At 45.9% G+C, this 19582-nt stretch overlaps 1 protein-coding gene across 1 annotated transcript in view; it reads right to left on the bottom strand.

Moving 5' to 3' along the window:
• ATP8B1 (ATPase phospholipid transporting 8B1) overlaps nt 1-19582 on the bottom strand; it is a 119235-nt gene that overhangs the window by 29309 nt on the left and 70344 nt on the right. The window contains exons 3-13 of the mRNA XM_080821444.1: nt 14977-15074; nt 13375-13488; nt 11573-11671; nt 11413-11474; nt 9037-9109; nt 8859-8929; nt 6821-6903; nt 6544-6702; nt 6305-6393; nt 3992-4182; nt 1501-1709 (exon numbers count right to left, since the gene is read on the bottom strand). Coding sequence (XP_080677570.1) covers nt 1501-1709; nt 3992-4182; nt 6305-6393; nt 6544-6702; nt 6821-6903; nt 8859-8929; nt 9037-9109; nt 11413-11474; nt 11573-11671; nt 13375-13488; nt 14977-15074 — 1248 coding nt within the window. The remainder of the gene's footprint in view (nt 1-1500; nt 1710-3991; nt 4183-6304; nt 6394-6543; nt 6703-6820; nt 6904-8858; nt 8930-9036; nt 9110-11412; nt 11475-11572; nt 11672-13374; nt 13489-14976; nt 15075-19582) is intronic.

Here is a 19582-nt window from a genome sequence, read left to right as displayed (position 1 = left end):
GCACAGTGTTCTAATTGCTCTTTTAAAAAATTGTATGAAGTGGGTGCCTGGTTAGCTCAGTCAGTTAAGCATCTTTTTTTTTTTTTCCAGATTTATTTACTTATTTGAGAGAGACAGTACGTACACAGTGTGGGGGGGGGGCAGAGGAAGAGAGACTCCTCAAGCAAACTCCCTGTTGAGCACGGAGCCCCACATGGGGCTCGATCCCAGGACCCTGAGATCATGACCTGAGCTGAAACCAAGAGTCAGCCACTTAACCAACTGAGCCACCCAGGCGCCCGACATCCAACTCTTGATCTCAGTTGGGGTTGTGATCTTGGGATGGTGGGATTGAGCCCCACGTCGAGCTCTGCGTTCAGCATGGAGTCTACTTAATTCTCTCCCTCTGCTCCTTCCCCCGGTCGTGCTCACTCTCTCTCAAATAAATAAAATCTCTTAAAAAAATAAAATGATTAAAAACTGTATTAAGTCTTTATTTAAAAGTTAGAACATTGAATACAGTATTAGTCTTAATATTTTTATAAATATGCAACATGTTTCAGGATATTAGAATGCAAATCAACTTTTTCAAAATAATTATGGGGACATACATATAAAATTCACCACGTTAACTATTTTTTTATTTATTTGACAGAGGGAACACAAGCAGGGGGAGTGGGGGAGGGAGAAGCAGGCTCCCCACCGAACAGGGAGCCCAATGCGGGGCTCGATCCCGGGATCCTGGGATCATGACCTGAGCTGAACACAGACGTTTAACCGACTGAGCCACCCGGGCGTGTCCCACCTTAACCATTTTTTTAAGTGCATGGTTTGGTGACCTTAAATACAGTCCCACTGCCATGCAGCATCACCCCTCACCCACTTCAGAGTTCGTTCATCTGGTAAAGCTAAAACTCGGTACTCGTTAAACAGTAACTGCCCATCCTCCCCTCCCCCCACCCCCTGGCAACAACCCATTCCACTTCCCGTCTGTGTAAATGTGTGTCCTTTTGTGATTGGCTTCTTTCACTGAGCATGGTGTCCTCCAGGTTCCCCCATCGTGCAGCATCTGGCAGAATGGTTTCCTTTTCAAGACTGACTAATACTCCGGGTATATGTACAGCCCACAGTTTGTCCACTCATCCCCTGAGGGACACCTGGGTTGCTTCCACACTTTAGCTATTGTGAATAATGCTGGCAAGAACATGCTTGTGCAAATCTCTCCCCATCCCTGTTTTTGGTTCTTTTGGGTTCACACCAAGAAGTGGAATTGTTGGATCACACGGTAATTTTATGTTTAATTTTTTAAACATATTATGTTTTAGTTTTTTGAGGCATGTGTGCCTACTTCTGACCGCTGACCTCTCCCACGCATGTGTTCCCGAGGCCACCAGCAAAGCCAACTCAGAACTCAGCCCAGAATGGCCACTAGGGCTGGGCTTGAGGAGGACACCGGCGATTCTGGGAAGGCGGGCCCTGGTCCCATGGGCCCCAGGGGACTGAGCAATGGCTTCCACTCACCATAGATTTGCCCATTGATGCAGCACTTCTTAAAGGTCATGATGTTTTGCGTGAGCGTCCCTGTCTTGTCTGAGAAAATGTAATGGATCTGGCCGAGTTGCTCATTCAGTGTGGTGGTTCTGGCCTTTGCAGGAGTGTCCTTCTCTGGATAGTACATCTGCAGGTCCCAGTTTATGAAGTAACTCTGTCCAAGACGGATCACTTCCACACTGGGAAGACAAGACGAAAGGTTACTCTGGATGGCGCTCTCAGATCCGAGAGGAAGGGAGCGGGCTTCACCTACACTCGCGTGCACGGAAACGGGCTGCCCACGAGCCCTGCAGGGGCCATGCGCCCAGCCTCCGGGTTCTCCTGACCAGACACATCTCTCTCCAGCCTTGATTTCTCACGCAATCCTGAGTATGTCTGACCCCTGTGCCCTGTGGGACTGGCGACATGGTGACAATATAGCAATCCCTCTCTCATCCCCATGGCACCTGGGGATGACTGGAATGGCCATGCTCACCTCTGTCCCCAGCTGGAGGGGAGGGTCCCTGAGGTTACAGACCCCGTGTGCTCAAAGTAGGCCCTAGGGCTCTTGGCAGTTAACTCCTACACTGTGATTCCACACTGTGAAAAAGCAGGGTTTTTTTTTTTTTCCTAAATTTTTATGGAGATAAAGAATGTCCCAAATAAGATACTCTAGAAGAATCATCTCAATTTTAAAACTCCAAGGGATTAAATGTATCGCAGTTCTAAGGAAGCTGTTTACATATTCAGCCAAGGTTGAATGGGCAAAAGCTGTCTTATAATAAATTAAAGAGATGGAAAAAGGACTCCTTCTCTCACCCTTAAGTATTTCCTGAGTGCCCTCTATGTATAGACACCATTCTAGGTACAGGAGGCCACATTAGGAAACAGAACAGACAAAATCCCTGTCTTTAAGGAGGTTACCTTCTACTGGGGACAAATACAGAGACCTGTAAATATAGCATGTGGTGAAAATTCCCCACAGAACATCAAAGCCGGGTAAAGGGAAGATGGAGAGCAACAGGGAACGGAAGTGACTTCTAAGATGGAGTGAGTCCGACAAGGCCAGCGTGCTAAGGGGACGTCCGAGCAGAGGCCTGAAGGAAATGAAACAGCAACCATGTAGGTAAGAGGCAAAAACATTCCAGGCAAGGACCAGAGCAGGTGCAAAGGGCCTGTGGCAGGTACTGGCACCACCCTGAGGAGTAACAAGGGGGCTGGAGTTGAGGGAGCCTAAGGAGGGGGCGAGGTACAGGAGGCGACGAGTGGGGGGAGAGGAGAGGAACAGACCACACCGGGCCTTGTGGGTCAGAGCGTGACCTCAATAATGAGTTGATCCTGAAGGCCATGGAAAGCTACCATAGGGTAGAAAATGAAGCAGAATGACCTGATCTGAGTTATCAGATCTAGAAGGACCTTTATTTCCAAGAGAAATAAGGAAATCACATTAATCACGACATGATTTTTTAAAAACTGAAACTGACATACAGCTTATTTTATAACAGTTTTATAACAGTTTTAAACAAAATAATCTGTTTAGTAGCTCCCTCAACAAAGGTAAAACTCATCTCAGTTTTTTGTTGTTGTTTTTTAAGTGACTGCAAACACATGGCTCCCCAGGGCTCTACTCCATGGTGAGAGAACAGCAGGAACTACATATAATAAAATTACAAATCAAACAAATGCACATGTAATAAAATTAAAATAAAACAAGTGCTTCTAATTACAGAAGTGTATGTGATCCTGTATGTCTCTGGGCTGTTACTTAATTGGAACTCAGAGGAGACTCTGGCTGCTGGGTATATTCCAAGACACAACTCCCCTTCCAGGGGGTCTAAAATCCAACTGCTGAATGACAGCAGGCCCTGAGATGAAACAAGGAAAAAAGTGAACAAAGGAGGAATCTCACCAAGCAAGGTGATCACCACTGTCAGAATAGGACCTTGACTCCTCTGTTGTGGTTGAGATTGAGATGAGAAACAGAACATTCTGAGAGACGGACTGAGGGCGGGGAGAGGGGCATTCCCAACGGAAAGTAGTGGCCAGGAAGCATTTTACAAGCAAGGGATGTGCCAGGTGGTAATAAAGAAGACCCAGCTAAGAGATCAGGAAGGCTCTTGAAAAGGAAAACAACTAAGTTTTCCCATGACACTAGAAATCTCCACCTTCTCCCAAGGCCCTTTCTGAAGCTCGGGCTCTCAAGTCCACTGAGAAGGAATCTTACCAAGGAGTGACTTCTGGACTCTGGCGGTCTCATCTGCAAAGTGGTCAAGACACAAGGTGCTGTGCCTGGCACGGACCAGACACTCCAGTGTTGATTTCCTTTCCCCCATTACCCCCAATTCTGAAATGAATGTTATCTTCTTACTTGTTCCTTACGGCCTCCAAGACCAACAATTACTGATAGAAATGAAGGTGCGAAGTCGGGAAAATGTGCTCACACTTCCCTTAAAGCAGGAGGCCCACGAGAGGACAGCCTTACCTGACATAGAGAGAGATGGGCACCATGGTGTTTAAAATGATGATGTAGCCCCAGAAATTTAGGAATCCACGGTAGGAGGGTGTATAGTCTTCTCCATCATAGAGGTACCAAGAATAGTTGCCAACCTGAGCTTCCCAGTAAGCGTGGCCAATGGCAAGACCGGCAGAAACCAGGATGAGAACAACAAAGATCTAGAAGACACGAAACATTGAGGTGTATTTGGAAGACAGACTGCAAACTCCCAGAATGTCACAGATGCTAATTAACCTTACTGAATACCTTGCATGTTAACAATTTAGTAGTCAGTAAAAACAACACACTTAAAGGGAAAACGATGCCACCAGGACGCTTTGAAAGCCCATTTGAATTCTGTGATTGACTAATTTATCCTACGTCACACATATAGGCACAGTTTTGTCCCCAAAGCTACAGTTCAAAAGAGAATGTGGCGTCTAATGTTCAAATCCTTAAATGTCCTTTAATGCCTGTAGGGCCTATAATCTATGACCTTCAGTTTGAATAACATTGTACTGCTTGGGGAAGGTACCTTACATGAAATAATTTCAAACAATGCTGACTTGGGATGCTTAGAGAAAATATCTGAAGGAATAAGTTTTTTAAGCTAAGAGAATTTCATCCAGATTTGGGTAATTGTTCCTAAAGATTTAATTATCACTTCAAGTTCAAGCTCACTTAAAAAGTGGTACCGTAAGTATATCCTGTTGGGGAAATTATGAGGTACCGTAAGTATATCCTGTTGGGGAAATTATGATGAATGCAGAAGTCCACTGTCCTCGTGGTATCTGGATATTCATGGGTAGGAATACAATTTCCGAGGACAGATTTAAATTTCTGGACACAGATTCCAAAAGTGCTCTATCTCAAAACCACATGGCTCGGTAGGAGAGGCGAACTCATTGTGAGTACTTTGGCCATAACCAGGACAATGACGCTGAAGATGCACTTGAAAAGTTCTAAGTTTTCATGAAATGCGGGATCAGAGAAAAAAAGAGTTGTTTCTCAAATCAGTACATTACTTTTATATGACTTTGAACATGTATATGTAAAGTACTGTAAGTTTTAGAATTCCCCCCAAACTTATGAATTCAAATTAACCTAAATACTTGTGAAAAAGTGAATTTTCACTGGGAAATCAGAGGATTGCCTAATATTTGGGGCCAGGCCTGAGATGCTATCCTTAAATGACCTTCTTGCAAGGTTTGCCTTTGGCTGACATCTGGGAACTTAGATGGAAGGATTTCCTTTTTCCTTATTTCCTGATAAGAACGGTTCTTTGTGCCTAACTGTGTAAAACAATATGGTTTATGCCGACCACCTGCATTCTTCCAGGGAATATGGAATTTTGGTACCTGCCTGGCCGATGGTGCCTATGTGAGCAGATCCCAATAAAACCCCAGGCACAGAGCTTCCCTGGTATGGCCATTTCACGTGGCCTGTCACAAACTGTTGCTCAGGGAATTAAGTACGTCTTGCCCTGTGAGCCTACTGGGAGAGGACTGACTCTTGGAAGCTGCCACCTGGCTTCCTCCAGACTCTGCCTCATGGGCCTTTTGCCTTTGCTAATCTTGCTTTGTAGTAAGTTACAGTAAGTCATAGCTATGAGGCCAACTAGCTGCTCTAGTCTATGAGTCCTCCTAGTGAACCACCAAAGCCGGGGGTGTTCTTGGAGACCCCTCAACACACCTTATACTTAGCCTTGCCTTTTATGTAGACTTATACAGTGTATGTCAGGGGGAAAAGTTTGCGTTTACGAGAACTACCCCTTGGGGAAACTAGTAGCAGTAAAATCAGCCCTACATTGACTCTAGGAGCCCAGTCCCATGAACTTATCTTGGGCTCCCTGGTCACGCTAGTTACAAGACGCTCAATCAGAGGCTCCTACAACTGGAATTTCAATTCCCAAAAGGATTCTCCTGTTGGAGGTATGGCATTTCTGAGAAAAAAGTAAGCGAGTCCTCTCTCTCCCATCTAGCCTTGGAACACCGCATGCGTTCCTCTCCTTGGCTCGTAGAGGTAAGATTTCTCTGCATAAGAAAAGCCTAAAACAGGGCCACCTAGGTGGCTCAGTGGGTTAAAGCCTCTGCCTTCAGCTCAGGTCATGATCCCAGGGTCCTGGGACCGAGCCCCAAATCGGGCTCTCTGCTCAGCGGGGAGCCTGCTTCCCCCTCTCTCTGCCTGCCTCTCTGCCTACTTGTGATCTTTCTCTGTCAAATAAAATAAAATAGGCTAAAACAACATTACAGCAAAAGACAGCAGTCTAGCCTCTCATCTAATGAAATAGAAAATAAGTACCGTATAAACCATGTAGTTCATCAGGTAATCGATTTTAGTTCTTTTAAATCTGGTTTTCCCACTATTCTTCATTATTTTCGTGTCAGCACCTAAAAGCAGAAAATTCAATATGATCAATACTTGGGAAAATCAGTTCACAGCCACGTCAATAAAATTACTCTTTCTTCAGTTTTGACAATCCCCTCTTTAAGACTTAAAAGCACATATCAGATCAATTTCCCAAGAAACTCCGAAATTACCTGCAAAAATGACCAATCCATGGCAGAAATCCGTGTTCCTAATTACACAGCCACGTAACAAAATTTTGTCTGCATCCAGAGGAAAACTTGTGTTTCTCCAAAACAGTGTTCCTGTAAACTTATCTAGTCGATTATTGGGTTCTTCACATTCAATAAAACCTTTAGAAAAATATGATTCACGTAAGTACTCACATACGAAAGAGCTTGTGGTTTTAATTAATTGGGACTGAGTTGAGCAACTAAAATTTAAAACAAAGACAGACATGTTTGCACAAACCATCAAATGTTGTCAGTGAATTTTCTCTTTGGAGGTATTGGTGTGTGATTTCAAGTGCCATTTTGAACTTTAGATTGGTTTCTCTAAAAGGAGAGGAAAAGAAAATTAAATGAGTAAAATTTGGAGCCTGCAAAGGAAATATATGAAAAACTCTACAAAGTAACATTAGGTATGCCTGGAAGCAAAAGCTAGGTCATTAGCTTTTCCAATTTTCAAACTCTGTTTGCCTTGGAACTTTGGATTTAGTGAGGTTATTTCCAGAACAGACAAACTTCCTTGGCGATGACTTGGGCAATGTTGGTCCCCTTCGCTGTTTGTTTTGTGAGCCAATATGGTTGGGACGGAGGCACCCACGTGCTTCCTGTCCTCCTCCTTACTAACTTGGCTTTCGCCACCTGCCTAGACTATCAAACTGCTATTTATTATTATTTTTTAAAGATTTTATTTATTTATTTGACAGACAGAGATCACAAGTAGGCAGAGAGGCAGGCAGAGAGAGAGGGAGGAAGCAGGCTCCCCACTGAGCAGAGAGCCCAACGTGGGGCTCAGTCCCAGGACCCTGGGATCATGACCTGAGCCGAAGGCAGAAGCTTTAACCCACTGAGCCACCCAGGCGCCCCATCAAACTGCTATTTAAAAACTTAACTCCTAGGGGCGCCCAGGGGTTTTAGTTGCCTGAGCATCAGACTCTTGATTTCAGCCCAGGTTGTGATCTCAGGGTCACGGGATCGAGCCCTGCATTGGGCTCCGTGCTCACCACAGAGTCTACTCAGGATTCTCTCTCTCCTTCCCCCTCCCCCTGCTCAGGCTCTCTCCCTAAAAGAAACAAATAAAATCTTTAAAAAAAAAAAGAAAGAAAGAAAGAAAGAAAGAAAAAAACGTAGCTTCTAATATTTAATCACACTAAGATGATTCTACAAGACGTATTTGTTACAGAAAGTGTTTGGACTCTGTCAACCTATTATTTCCAGAGAGGACAACTGGATCCCGTATCTCTGGAAGAGAATTCTACGTAGGAGCGGAGGTGGGAGCCTTACCGCCCAGCACGTGGCATTTCCCACCCACAGAGCAAGGAAGGCGCACCCTCTGGAAAAAGGAGAGTCAGGCTGTGCATCTGGGCGCTGGACGTCCTTTTCTGGGCTCCCCGAACACGGACTCTGGCGTTCCCATATACTCAGACACTGACCTGCGGCCCTCTCCCTTCCCGTTCTGTCTGTTCTGACAGGCCCGTTGGGATTTGCTACCTTTGAAAAGTTTTAGAGGCTCTCACTCATGGGGATCATGGCTGTTTTCTAGAGCTGACTAACTTACAGAGCAAAGACAGACCTGGTGCCTCTGAGAGGACTTCAGCTCTCCACAGAGAACTTCCGGGTATCTAGGGCGTGAGGTAAGGTGTTCACCTCAGAGGGGGAAGTGCCAAAACTAGCTTGGAGAACCAGCCCAGGGGAGCAGCGTCCCAACCCGGCCACTCGCTGTGTGACCTTGGGCGGGCTACCTCATCCCCTTGTGCCCCCCTTTCCTTGTAATGTCGAGGTGGGGCCATTACTTATCTCACAGGGTTGCTGAGGAGACTAAATGAGCTAATACATAGTGCTAAGGCAACACAGTAGGCACTCAAGCAACGCATTCCAAACTGGTCAAAAGCAGTGGCATCGTAGTAACCAGAACCAACAAAGGGAAAATCCAGAAGTGCCTGCTGACAGATACTCTTAAGAATCTGGTTTTTTCTAAAACAGATTATACCGGCAGTCATTCGTATGCACCTCGACATCTCGACACTGCTCAGGTGTGTACAAAGGGCTCAGGCATCCATGCTTCTACCTTCCCTCAAAGTTGGGGGGGGGCAGGCTTGAAATCCCCACTTTACAGATGGAATCGGGGAAAAAGAGAGGCTGGTCTGCTAGGGACACTGCTGGATACCCAGCAAGCACTGGGGGCAGGGCCAGACCTCAGGCTCCTTTTCATGATGCAATTTTCAATGGAATGAATGTACCCTCAATTGTTGGCCTCAGAACAGGCCCGGCGAAGACCCACTTACCCGTCCAGTTCGGCTGTTTCGACATAGCAGAGGCTGTTGGGCTCCGAGCTGGACAGCAGCAGGACGTCAGCCTGCTCAGAACAAAACACACGGATCACACAAAGATCCCCAAGGCAAAACTGAGCGCCAGAGCCGCTGGGAGGTCAACACATGAGGCATGCAGGGTTTATTCACTTACGGGAATAAAATCATTTTTTTTCAGGCGAATGACATCTCCAACTTGAATCTCTTTCCACTTGGCAACTTTGAATCTAAACATTAAACATAATGATAGTTTATTGGCTTTTTCAAAGTTCCTGGCAAAAGATCTGGAATTATTCTTTCTAGAAGCCAACGATTCTGGGGAAAGCGTGAGATCACAGAGAAAAGGTTTCCTAAAAGTACAGCCATTGAATGATGAAACCACATTAAGAGGTCGCGGGAATCATGGTCTCCTCTAAAGGAAGTGGTGGTGATGGGGATCTTTTTGACCTGTTCTTTCCTAGGTCACATAGTAAAGGCTAGAGGGGGCTACTTAAATGGGCAGCAAGGAAGGATACCAGGCACTGCCTTTGTTTTTGCTCACGTCCTGTGTGCTCCTACCTCTCCTGCTCTCTTTCCTCTGGGCTGTCCACCACCTGCTCAGGACGCAGGTCTCAGGTGGTCCCGGGGCTATTTTCAGTCTTAAATTTCATAGGAAATACCCTTTAAATATCTAACAAGTCAACATCTTTTTTAAACATCCTCTTAAAATATCTTTTAAAACAGGTAGTCTGTTTTAAAGATGTTCATCTATAGAAAAGGTATCCCTGATAGATATTACAAATCTATCACAACTAATAATCTTAATTTCTTTGGAGGCAGAAATCCAATTACTATGTGTGTCCTCCCATTAATTCATGGATAAAAGAGACCTGGAGTTGAAAATAGGTTTTTTTTTTTTTTTCAACTTAAAATACATCTTAAATATATGCCTATATACCAGTTTCACCAATTTTATTAGAATTTAGTACACAATTCTTAATCTTAGCATAAAAAAAAAACTTGGCTCATCTGTCAATAATTGAAGGGGTAGTTAGTTTACATGTCAGGATCTGGAAAACTATAAATTAGAATTGGCATATGAGTGTCAAATTATAAATGAACAAGTTAAGAACATTCTTCCCACAGCTTTTTGGGGGTATGAGAGGCAATTCAGTTGAACCCTTCCGCTGTGACATCTGGTTTCCCCTTGGGAGGTCCCCTGCCCTCCCGACAAGGTCCGAGTCTCCACACAGGCTTGACCCTAGTCCAGGGGGAGCTGGGGTGACAGCCCCATCAGATATGCACCCTGACCCCAAATTCAAGGCCACTCGGAACTACTCTTTATCAATGGAGTTAACCAGGCTGTGGCCTATTGCCAGGGTCATGGGAGCTGGCTGTGAATCTTACCACTCTCCATGCCAGTGACTCTAAGTGATTTGAAAGGTAACCTTCAGAACAGAATCCACTTATCGGGGCAGGAAAAAAAGCCATCCAAACAGACTGACATCGTCTGTATGCAAATTAGACACAGCGGAACTGTGCATCTAAGTCACCTTCTTCTTCTCAGGGTCAACATCTAAAAAAGTCTTCGAATTGGGCCTTCACGCTATTTTTTTCTTTTTCAATGAAGTGTGATTGATCTAGAATATCCTAGTTTCAGGGGTACAGCACAGTGATTTGGCATCTTCTCAGTCACTATTTTTAGCCCCTGACTTGTGGTTCTGCCTCCAGGCGCTGCGCAGAAACAGCTCATTCCTGGTCTGCGAGTTGGCACCTGGGTCACAGCTGATGATGGTTATTTAACATTTATGGAGCACTTTCGGTGTGTTGGAGGCTCTGATGGACCAAAACAAACCAACAAAAAAAACCCCACAAAAAAACCCTAACCGAATACCATCAAGACAGTCTCCTTAAGAAACTCAGAGTTCAGGATAGCTGAGACGCCGACACCAATAACCCTAATGAAAGTCAGGCCACAAGAAGAAAGAGCAAAGCAAAATGCTCTCAAAGTGCAGAGAAGGGAGAAATCCCTTGAGATGGAGAATCAGGAAAGGTGTCAAGGTATTTGGGCAGAATCTTGAACACGTCGGTTTGGGAACAGCAAAGATGGGAACTCCAGGCTGAAGGAGTAAACAGTGTCAACAGTGCTGGGGCGCCTGGGTGGCTCAGTCAGTTCAGGGTCTGCCTTCAGCTCGGGTCATGATCCCTGGGGTCCTGGGATCGAGTCCTGCATCGGGCTCCCGGCTCAGCGGGGAGCCTGCTTCTCCCTCTGCCCCTCCCCCTGCTCAATCTTTCTCCCTCTCAAAGAATAAATAAAAGTTAAAAAAAAATAAATAAACACAACAGTGCTGATACCGTAGGGCCCGTAACCCAACTTGGCTATAGCTTCTGGGTTGCAAGGAGGAGACCAAGTCTTAGTAAATTAACAGAGACCTTTCAAGGGTGCTGACAAGCCTTCTAAGGTCCGAAGGGTTGTCTCTAAGTATGTTTCTGAGCACAGTGACCCACTCTATCCCTGTAACTAAGTGACAAACAAAGGAAGGCACAGTACCTGCCATCCTTAATGACTTCACACGTCCTATTATTGATTTCATTATCCATTTTATGGCGAGCCTTTAGAAGACAGAAGGCAAAAGGTTATTTTAATCATCTCAAAATAGAAGGTACAGATGCCGCCTCGGCGAGGAGAAAGCCGCACGAGCAATCCTTACCACGTCGTCCACCAGGTCCTTGATGGCCGTGATGCCCAGCACCACGAGCAAGGGGAACAGGGTGGTGTACCACGCCAGGGTCGAGATTTCAGGTATTGCCTGCCAGAAACACAAGGAAGACGTGTGCCCATGGAGGCATGGCCTCTACAGGTGACCGCTAACTCCAACCTCCCCCAACATCCGAGTCTACGCCCTGCAGAGCCTGGAGGGAAGGAAAGGCATCCGAGCCTTCAGCCAACCTTCTTCCTGCCGCCCTCTCCAGCTTCTGGCCTCCAGGAACAGACCCCGGAGGACAATGCAGAGAACAGGCTCTCCACTGCTGGTTGCCCAGCCAGTGGTCTCCGAGGGTCTCGGGATGGAGGTCAGAACACATTAGGGAGTGGCTGAAAGCTCATTATTGCTCTGGGCATCTTTGGCGGTCACCGCCACTGGTCCAGCCGAGAAAGGGGCTGCCCTCGCAGGAGGCCTTGTCCCCTTGAAGACAGGCTTCAAGTTGGAACAAAAGATTGGGAGGCAAGTTTAGTAAAGATCTCTTATAATCGTCCTATGGATCCTCAGACCACATAATGTAGTGGTTAAAAGGACAAGTCTGCAGAGAAATTCCTGGATCCAAATCCTGTCCCACTCTCTCACTTAGGGCTTTGGGATTTGGAGCAAGTTCCTGTACCTGCCCAGGCCTCAGTTTCTCTGCAAAATGGAGGTTATGATAACCCTCACATCACAGAGAAGTATTAAGTGAAGTAACCAGGCAAGCAAATGGCTATAACTTATTCTAATTTAAATTGCTCTATCTCAGGAGAAGATGAGTAGGGGTGGGCTGGAAGAGAGAAAGATCACTTGCCACACTAATCTCATTGTGTGTAATTCCCCTTTTCTCAGAAGGCAGGCAGGCAGGAAAGGACAGCTCACTTATCACAAAGCAGAGCCTTCAAATTTTAGTGTTTGTCTCCACACGGGCCTATTTCAAAGGTCCCTCCTGATAACAGGACCATTCTGTACTCTCAAGCCTGGAGGGTTCATATTCTACCGCATCTGTCGGGTGTCTGTTTCTCCCTCGGGTTTCCTCGCCACTCCCCGCACCCTCCATCCCCACCTGGGCACACACACACTCCCATCTCATGAAGCCTTCCGGAGGGAATCCTGGCAGATGAGACCGTTTTCTAAATCCAATTCTGGTTGTAAAGAAGCTGATAAAACCAAGTGGCTATGCTGCCCTTTGTAGCCTGCACATCAGGGGTTAAAGGTCGACATTCTGGCAAGGAGAGGGTGTAGAGTTCCTCTGATTGTAACAACAGTTACTACACAGGGAAAATTAACACCCTCCAGGTAAGTGAATCCTTTGCCACAATGGGGACAAAGACAGGAAAAGAACAGGCCTTTCGTCCACGTAAAAGCAGCTCGCAAAAATAATTTATTGAGATTTATGACGCAAATATTAACACAAATTAATATTCTTGAGGAAATCAAACATCTGAAGAAAAAACAAAGGGCAAGCAAGCGCACAGAAAACCAGAATTTTAAGGAACAAATAATTTTACAAAGTGAAGGTTTTAACTGAGTCACTTTGGGGAAACCAGTTTTAACACTCACATCAGGACGAAATGGAATTTTTTAAAAACACAGAATTAAAATATCTCCATTTGCTTCCTTTCCCTGTTCAAGGAACACTGTCGCCCTGGTTCTGTATGAGGCACTATTCCTTCACGTTACTGTAACTACTTTCAAGATTATACATGTCCACGGTTTCAGTGTTACTGAGTCATCACAATTCAAAACAGATTTAAGATGTCAAAGGTCATTACCTGTAAGATAAGAAGGATCAGGAAATAGAAATTGGCTGCTCTCTTAAACTGCTCAAACAAATTCATCGGTAGAAAGGAAAATGCATTATACTTGTATGTTTTAATTGCATTATTCTGTTGGGGGAAAAAAAAAAAAAGAAAGTCACTCTACATGAGGTCACACATTTATCCCAGTGTAAACTCACCTGCAAAAATCCCTAAAGCCTGACGGCCTACGGTGACACAGGGACACCAGCCAGAAAGACACTGAGATTTCCTTTATGCCTTTAATTCTAAACAGGGCCTCCTTGACTCCTTGGAGGCTCAGGTCAGAGACGGTAACAAGAGGTAGACATTTGCCCTCAAAGGATCTCCATGGCAAATTTGGCTGGGGGACTAAGTAGACGCTGCTGGAAGATTCCTTGACTCCTCAGAGCCTTTTAGAAAATGGGGCAAAGCGAGATGTCCGTGTGGACCACAACGCTGGGGAAGGGACACTCTTTTACTGAAGGAGGGATGAAGGCTACTATATGCTGAACTGTGTGCCCCAAAAGATGTGCTCAATCCTAATCGTAGGACCCATGACTGTCATCTTATTTGGGAACGGGGTCTTTGCAGATGGGATCATGTTACAGCAACATCACACTGGATTAAGGTGGGTCCTGATCTGACAACTGCCATCTTTAGAAGACGAGGACAGCTGGACACAGACATGGGGACACACAGGGATAAGGCCATATGAAGATGAAGCCAGAGATTGAAGTGATGTGTCTACAAGCCAAGGAGCGCCAAGGATTGTCAGGCACCTCCAGAAGCTAGGGGAGAAACTTGGAACAGAACCAACCCTGCTGACCCGTGATTTTGGATTTCTGGCTCCCTAAACTATGAGAACGAATTTCTGTTGTCTTAAATCAGCTCGTTTGTGTCCCTGTTACAGCTGTCCTAGAGAGCTAAAAGACATATTACAACATGTAAGCACACACTTGACAGGTGTTATCATATTTTAAAGGTAATCAGGAGGGACGCCTGGGTGGCTCAGTTGGTTAAGCAGCTGCCTTCGGCTCAGGTCATGATCCCAGCGTCCTGGGATCGAGTCCCATATCGGGCTCCTTGCTTGGCGGGGAGCCTGCTTCTCCCTCTGCCTCTGTCTGCCTGTGCTTGCTTGCTCTCTCTCTCTAACAAATAAATAAATTAAAAAAAAAAATTTAAAGGTAATCAGGATTATTTGAGGTGAAAATATCTTCAAAGTCTCTAAGTCTATCACAGGCATTGAAGTGGGAGAGAAGTTATCAAGATTCCTTTCAAATTCCTATTACTTTCAAACACAAGGCTTCTGTGACATTATTGTAAATTCTTATATAAAACATTGAGAGCTCTGTGCACCTAGGGAAGATTCCAGTCTACATCATTTTGTTTTGGTCCGTGTCAAGCCACTCCTATTCATCTTTACAAAACTGAGTGTGACGAATAATCATGATACTCTACAGAACAGACAATGATTACCAACGGCTCAGGGCCAGAGATGATCTGAAGGCGGGTGTCTCATGAAGCTGGTAAGCATAAGGCCCACTGGAAAACGCTGCCGTTTAGTAAAGAGTGTTTAGAAAGTTAAAATCAACTTACCGCGTACTTGCTCTCCTTAATACAAAAGAACCTTGTGTTCATGAAGTGAGGTTGTTCATGGAAGCTTCGATCATTTGCTTTGACTTGCCACGTACAATCTTTTAAAAAGAAAGAGAAAAAAGCCCATCACGCAGAGAATTAGCATATGGTTATGGGCTGAACTGTGTCCTTCCCGGGTTCAGATGCTGAAGTCTGAACTCCCACTCCGTGCCTCGGAGTATAGCCTGATATCATAACCTTTATATTATATGATGACCTGACCTCCAATTCGGGCTACTGCAGATGTAAGCAAGTTAAAATGAGGTCATTAGAGTCACCCCCAACCCAACAGGACTGATGGCCTTCTCAAACAAAGTAAATCTGCACACGGAATGCACCGTGGGGCGAGGTGGTAAAGTCACAGGGAAAACACTGCCACCTGCAAGCCAACAGGCGAGGCCTGGAACAGACCCTTCCTTCCCTTCCAGCCTCCGGAGGAACCAACCCCTGCCCACACCTGGATCGCAGACCTGCCGGCTCCAGATCGGAGATAATTAAGTTTCTGCTGTTGAAGCCACCCAGATGGTGACACTTTGTTACAGCAGCCCCAGCAAACCAGTGGACATGTTGTCATTTGACCAACTGTCCATAGAACACTGGGGTTCTAAGAGTAATCCTAGTTAAACACGAGCCAAACACAATCCCAGAGCCTCGGAAGGTCACAGCTAAATGAAACCAAATTATTATTTTCACACTCACATGCTTGGTTTGTAAAGTGTCTAACCCATTAAATAGTGAGTGAATGGATAAGTCAAAGAAAAGGCCATCATTGACTAATTCAACACTCTTAGGACCTGATCACAGATCAATGTCCTCTGCTCTACCTCACACGCTTAATGTCACACCCACAGTACTGAGCGGACTCGGTCTATTCAGTCAGCATTGACCCAAACTCCCAGGAACCTGAGAATGTCCACAGCATCTCTAATGCTGGGGGGAACATTTCTCACCCAACAGGTGTCTCATAAAGCTCTTCTCCCTAGCCATCCCCCTCCCCACTGCCCAGCACTAGCTCTTCCTAAACTGATTCTCCTTGGGGATAGTTTTCTCCATGGTTACTGGAAGATGCTGTCTACGGGTTTAGTAGAACAATTCCTAACTCCTGGGAGACCACATCTTCCTCATTCCCACCCTAACCACCGACCACATTCCTAACATCTGTGCTTATCATCCCCTTATTTTTCTGTATAGGTTTATCAAGTACACACCCGCCAAAATAAGTTGTTCAGGCGAGTTTTAGCTGTATCATGTGGATTCTTCTGAGAATTGCTTTTCCACCTTCAACACTATGTGAGTTTCATCAACACTAGTGTGGGTAACTGCTCTTTACTGCCACTGGCTTATAGTACCATGTGTATACCACAGGTTATCAGTTCTGTTGGTGAATATTTGGGGTGCTTCTAGCATCTTGTTATTACAAATTCTTTTGCTACAAACATTCTCAGATTGTCTTCTGGAACTCATAAGAATTTTTTCCAGGTATCTGTTTAGAAGCAGAAAGTTCGGGTGATGACTCTCCTCTTTTGGTTGCCCACAATTTTGCTGCAGCCTCCTCCTACTTGACTGCCCCTGAAGGGACAGGAGTCCAGACTACATTCAGGGACATGGGGTGTTGGGGGGTGGGAAGAGGAGAGGGAGGAGGTGGTGGTGGTATGACTTCAGCTACAGCACTGGAGAACCAGTCAGGAAGGCCTGAGGCAAGATGGCGCCCTCATACTGGCTCTAAAGAGCCAGAGGGTGAGGTGGGGGTCGTCTGACTTCAAGATTGGTATCTCAGCTTGCACCATGGTGACATCATACAGTCAATCCACTAGGCTGTGGGACATAGAGATTCCAACAAAAGATGTGTTCCACTTTGAGATGGCCTGCATATTTATCTAACCCACACAAAGGCAAGCTGGAATGGTCTCCAGGAAGTCTTCTCTGAGCTTGGGCCCCCATAGGAGCTTGCCCCCGTCTCCTTTATAATGAGACTCCAAGGTTACAGCTTCCTTGCTCCTGAAACCCAGCCCCTGGCTACCTTCTGCCATCTCCACAGTGGTCTCCATGTTCCTCCCTCCACAGCCCGAGACACAACACCCACCTCTCCACCTCTCGGTGGGACCACTGTTTTGCGGTAGGGCTGGCTTTAAAGTTTCTCAACAAAGAGCCAACCCAGTGGCTCTCTTACTCCCAAAACCTGAATCAGCAGGAGATGGGCTCCTCCCTGATGTGAAAAGTGTCCTGAGGTCCTTTGTGGTGTGGCTGTAGCTGCTGCTCCCTGGGCTGGTCCAGACTCATTTCTTTTGGTCATTTCTAGTGGGTCCACAGCCAGCTAAGGACTCGCTGGAGGTAGATTTCTTTTCTTTTCTTTTTTTTTTTTTTTTAAGATTTTATTTATTTTTTTGACAGAGATCACAAGTAGGCAGAGAGGCAGGCAGAGAGGCAGGCAGAGAGAGAGAGAGGAGGAAGCAGGCTCCCTGCTGAGCAGAGAGCCCGACGCGGGGTTCGATCCCAGGACCCTGAGATCATAACCCGAGCCGAAGGCAGAGGCTTAGCCCACTGAGCCACCCAGGTGCCCCTGGAGGTAGATTTCTGAGTTGACCTGTCACCCCCTATGTTATAGCAATTGTCAGCCATCCCGTGGTGACAAAACTCCTCCTACTGGGTGTCTGGTCCTCCCTTCTTTCCTCTTGAGCTTCAGCGCTGGCCTTGGAGACTCCCTGGCTTCCAACCTGTACGCTTACGTGACCTTCACTCTGCAAAACTGAAATGAGGGTCCCACTACTGCAGGCTTAGCTGCTTTGGCGACAGGCATGCCGGTGGTCTCTGGGCCTGCAACTAGCTCACCGGGCAGACTGGGGCCCCCATGATGTGCTGAAAGTACCCATGGAAGATATGCTTGCAGACCTTCCTGATGACTAGGAAAGGTAAAGCTCGCAAGGTGAGCTCTAGTTTACTTCTGGCTCAAGTCCTCTCTGGCTCCACGGATGCCCTATTGATGGAGCCCAGAACCTACTGGAAATTTCAGCGAAAGGGACCTTCTTACTGAGCGATGACGCACCTGGCAGTCAGGCTACATCCACAGAAGGAAAATATTTCCACCTGCTTGGTCTGTTTCATCTACCTGCTGCTTGACTTCTTCTGGCCCATGACGTGTGGCCCCGGAGTGAACATCTGCTCAGCGCTTACTACGTATAAGACATCACGCTAAGGAGTCCAGTTTCTCCGACCACTTGGCTGTATGCACTTGGGCCTTCTTTTGTGATCTATGCTCCAAACCACCCTGAGAAGCCTGCCCATGAGCCGAGGTGGGAGGGTTGCTTCTGAGCACAGGGTTGACTTTTCTACCAGGAAGGGTGGAAGTCAAGTACCCAAGCGCGCTTGGTTTCCTCACAGGAAGGGATAAGCATAGTGCTACTATGAAAACTCAAGATAAGGATGTCATCCATCAGGAAGGAAAGTTGAGGAAGCACCTCTTGCCATCAGGTCTTCCGCGGACTTAGGTTTGAATGTGCATACCAGATGAACTTCCTTTCTAGGCCATACATGAGTGGTCAACCCAGCTGGAATGAACCCCTCCCCCTCCCTGGCACACTGGCAAGAGAGGGAAATTAACAACTGAAGGGACTCAACTATTTGTGGAGATGGGAATATATTAAAGAACATTTACAGATAAAGAATTCTAAAATTATTATTTTTTTAAAGATTTTATTTATTTATTTGACAGAGAGTGAGCAGGAGCAAGCACAAGCAGGGGGAGGGGCTGAGGGAGAGGGAGAAGCAGGCTCCCCACTGAGCATGGAGCCGGATGGAGAGCTCGATCCCAGGACCCTGGAATTATGACCTGAGCCACCGAGGTGCCCCTAAAATTATCGATCCTATACAATTATCAAAATAAAGATATACTTCTGAAAATACTGTATTTCAGTTTTTAAATGATTCCTTTTCTGTTTTACTTTTTTAAAAACCACAATACCATTACTGCAAATTCCTCTTGCCTCATTTTGGCTGCCCTTCATTGGGTAATCATAATGATCGTGCCATTACACACGGAACTGCACCCAGCCTCTTTCTAGCGGAAGTGCAATCTTATCAAATGGGAAAATTAAAATGGAACCGTAAGACAACTCATAAGCACCGTTACGATGTGCGCTGTCACACGACCAGAATATAGTGTACACAATCAGAACAGTTCTCCCCCGCTGGAACAGGAGATCTAAATAAAAAGAGCTAAAAGAGAGATTTTAAAGGGTGATCTTGAATCCATTCTAGGTTTTGGTAACTTGAAAACGTATGTGCTTTTAACAGTTTCTGTTAGCGTGCAGATGGTTTGCGACACAGCTCCACCTACCAGTGTCCCAGAACCTCACCGAGCTGCTGTTCTCAAACCCACCAAGGCTAAGAAGGAAAACAGACTGGATTCCTCGAGAAGCAAGAGAAGGCCAAAGGGAAGGGATAAAAATCAATCTCAGAAAAACTCGAGAGGAGAATAAGCTGCCCAGTTAGTGAATGAGCTAGATTCATTGCCCACCCCCTCCCCCGCACCCTGTGGCTCTTTTTTGTTTTAATTTTTTATTTAAATTCA

Source organism: Martes martes, assembly GCF_963455335.1.
Source record: "Martes martes genome assembly, chromosome: 13".
Classification (NCBI taxonomy): domain Eukaryota; kingdom Metazoa; phylum Chordata; class Mammalia; order Carnivora; family Mustelidae; genus Martes; species Martes martes.
The sequence above is the reverse complement of the archived record's forward strand: the minus strand, read 5'-3'. Positions and strand labels throughout refer to the sequence as shown.